This window comes from Gigantopelta aegis, chromosome 10 (assembly GCF_016097555.1).
Source record: "Gigantopelta aegis isolate Gae_Host chromosome 10, Gae_host_genome, whole genome shotgun sequence".
NCBI lineage: Eukaryota > Metazoa > Mollusca > Gastropoda > Neomphalida > Peltospiridae > Gigantopelta > Gigantopelta aegis.
Window position 1 is genome coordinate 69,144,219 of NC_054708.1, and position 3,877 is coordinate 69,148,095.

At 34.9% G+C, this 3,877-nt stretch overlaps 1 protein-coding gene across 1 annotated transcript; it reads right to left on the reverse strand.

The window, feature by feature from the left end:
- Nucleotides 1-609: 609 nt before the first annotated feature.
- On the reverse strand, nucleotides 610-2,384 carry LOC121382829 (neuropeptide-like protein 31). The gene is made up of 2 exons (XM_041512455.1): nucleotides 2,341-2,384; nucleotides 610-958 (listed from the first exon to the last, which is right to left on the reverse strand). The coding sequence occupies exon 2, from the start codon at nucleotides 948-950 to the stop codon at nucleotides 621-623; it is 330 nt and encodes a 109-aa protein (XP_041368389.1). The 5' UTR covers nucleotides 951-958; nucleotides 2,341-2,384; the 3' UTR covers nucleotides 610-620.
- Between the last annotated feature and the right edge of the window lie 1,493 nt (nucleotides 2,385-3,877).

Sequence of the window (3,877 nt, forward strand, 5' to 3'; positions counted from 1 at the left end):
ACGTAATCCATAATGCATAGCGTTCAACGTATCAATGGAATCTACGTAACCGATTTGCAATGTTTGTTGTGGATTACGCATAGTGGATTACGTACTAATATACGTATTTGCATACGACTTGCGGACAAATTGAATATGCGCTTAAAAGAGAAAGCAAAATGTATGAAAGCAATACCATTTGAATATAGTTTACCTCCATATATATTCACATTCATCTAAATTATTTCATGCTATATTATAAATAAGCATTTAATCACTCGAGTTCATCAGAGCGTGCATGAACATTAGTTGACTTAAACACAAATATGAGAAAATATAAGCACATGATCAGACACATGAACATAAAAATTCACGAATGTTTATTTACCTAGTAGTAGATCATCTTTTATTTATATAATTGTACAGCATTTGTGCTTATATTTACACAGCAATGCATGCTTTAATGGTAGATCATGTTTATATTTAATAATATCTCGTTTTCATTTACCTAGTTGTACATCATTTTGTATTTACCTAATAGTACATCGCTTTTATATTTATCTAGTAGCAGTTCATTTTTATCTTAACCTAGAAATACATATTTGTATATATATATTTACCTAGTAGTACATCATCACTTTTCATTTGCCGTAACCGTAGCCCTTGCCGAATCCGCCTTTGCCGAAGCCCATTCCGTATCCACCATAGCCCATGCCGTATCCACCATAGCCCATATCCAATCCACCATAGCCCATGCCGTAACCGCCAAATCCGCCGAGTCCGCCATATCCCATCTCCATCCCATATCTGCCATATCCACCAAGACCGCCATATCCGAATCCGCCGTATCCCATGCCCATGCTATATCCACCGAAGCTCATACCGAGACCGCCATATTTGCCATACTTCATCATGGGAACGGCAGTTGCCAAGGCAAGACAAGCCAAAGCGAGGATTACGACTTTCATCATGTTGAAGGCTGAAATGGAAATTAATAGTCTGGCATCACTGTTACTATTAACATTCTTATAAATTTGGATACAACAAAGACCACCGTCGTGAAAACAATGTGCACTTTCATATGTAGGCAAATCAGTTAATATTTTAAAAACAATTCTGTCCATTTATGACACGAAATGTTTATGCTTGCACTACAAATCTAGCATGATCAATGCGTTCAAACAGAAGTTGCATAATTAGACCACAAATGTCCATGTATTTTATTAAACGAAGGAATGTAGTTATGTTTTTATAGGTTTTTATAGGTTAAATAAAGGACAGAGTCGTCTTTGTATAATATGGTTTTAACAGGCCTGAAACAGAGATCGCAGGGGTCATGGCCCCTACCCCTCCGGCACTCACGCACACACATATACAAACTGTCGACTGTCACTGTGCTTATAAGGTTGGAAATGCTGTATTTTTAAAACATGAAATTCGACATTTTCTCAGGAAAGCATACTCTGAAACCTCTAACCGGTATGAACCTTTAAATACATACATATCCATACCCCCACCCACCGCACCCCACCCTTCAAATACATTCCGCGGGCCGTTAGGGGTGGTATAGTAATTTCCAAAACCTCTGGTGAGGGCACTCTGATTGGAAAATATAAATTGATTCACATATAATATTTTTTTTGCCTAATATAGTTCCACTTTCATATTTTGTTTATTTGCAAGTCAACTTTAAGTTTAAATATCACATTACATTGATATAATACCGTTGCAGGTGCAATATCAAGCTTGCATAATGGCCCCTCCTCGCCACAATTAATTATTAATAAAAAAATATTACAACCATTTGCTCTCTAATGTGAAATCGCTCCTTCAACTATACGCCCTAAAATAAAAACATTTAACCAAATATTTTAATTCACTAGTATTATTTCAATATCCCGAGTGATTTATGCCACGATTGTGTGTGAGACTGAATAATTTGTAGTCTTTTGTCATAAACAGATAAAAAAAAATAGCGAAACTCAATGTAACAAAACTTTACGATCTTCAGTTCACTTGATTATATTGTTTTAAAAGTATGAACCGTAACGCTACTTCGCCACTTGCATAATCGTATGATGTTTCTGTCTAAAGTGTACTTTCTTTATTAAAATAGTAAACTATTCACGTCTACTACTAAAATGAATATTTTAAACACGAATAATACGATTAGAAGCGAAGTAAATACTATTTTCGCGATTAATAAATTTAAAACATAGTGAATACAATTTGCAATAATAATAAATTTAGAACAGCAGTAAAATACAATTCGAACGAACAGAACAGATGTACACCACAATGTTTTTGCTAACTTAATAATGTTATGTATCTTTATGAATGTTCTACAAATATTCCACTTACCTGGGAAGCTGTTACTGAAGCTACGGTAGGTGCTGAGATGTGGTGAATGGACACACACTCGGAGCAGGTTTTATATAAAATAATAAACTTTGATGGATAAGTCTTCCGGTTTGTAATTTAGAATATCACTAGTCGCACGCACCCTGTAGTTTCTGCTTTCATGTTATTTTTTCAATCCTGGGGCATTCTGATGACCAATTAATTAAATAACCGGTCGGGAATGTGTGGGTTGTGTTCATTAGGTAACACCTGTATTTAAATATATAGAGGTTGTTACCAGAGTGTTTTTCGGTATCGTCAATATCATATATTAGGAATACAAATCGTATTATGTGAGCCCTTGGCTCAAAATTAGATACATTAGTTAGTACACACGAATTTCGCATGATCCATACATTTGTATTGGCTATTAATATTTGCATGGCTGTATCTAGCATGGGTAATAGGAGCAGTAGCAAATCCTATTTAGTTTGATGACTATAAATACATACGTCAATAATGGCGTGTCACCCTAGTATGTTTGCTTAAATGTCAATAAAGGTAGTGCGGTGACCTCGATTAAACGTAGGGGCGGGACGTAGCGTAGTGGTAAAGTGTCCACTTGATGTGTGGTCCATTGGGCTATTTCTCGTTCCATCCAGTGCACCATGACCATGGTATATCAAAGGCCGTGGTATGTTGTATCCTGTCTTTGGGATGGTGCATATAACAGATCCCGTTCTGCTAATGGAAATATGTAGCGGGTTTCCTGCCTAAGACTATATATGTCAAAATTACCAAATGTTTGACATCCAATAGCTGATGATAGCGGTGTCGTTAAACGAAACAAACAACATAGATTAAACGTAGTGCAGTGACACCGATCAATTTGAAAGTTATCAAATTCTGAAAGTATTAGTCCAGGAACATTAGGTCAAATTAGTGTTTAGTGTTTAACCTGGAAATAAATAGTACAGAGCGGACTTTTTCAGAATAGTTACAGAATATCATTAGCAATAACATATCAAAAGTACCCAAGTTTCCGAGGTGTGCTTTACTACAGACCAAATGTATAATTATCGCACCGTAACCTGATTACGTCAATAACCTATTTTCGTCTTCACCCATTGAGAGCCCGTAATATTCCATAGGACCCCTATGGCACGCATATTTTAAACATTTGTGAGTTAAAACAAAAATAAAAATAAAAGTCTCTATTCCTATAAAATTCAGAAAAATAAGATTAAGAACATAAATGTTATTGTAAGGATGTCTATTTTTGCTGTTTGTTATGTCGAATTACGACGACAGTTTAAATTAATTAAATAATGTGTATTTAATTATTAAGATAAATCATTTAACAAAATATTTACGGACCTAAATGTGAAAAATACTTTAGCTGTTTTGAATGAAGACAACTAGGCTACGTTTGGTTAAAACTGACAATTGTTTTCATAAATCAAAACTGTTTTGTCAACTTTGACAGTAACATGATCTGTAAGTCATTGATAACATCATGTGCTATGGATATTGTTCATATATGTAGTCAAATAAGTTT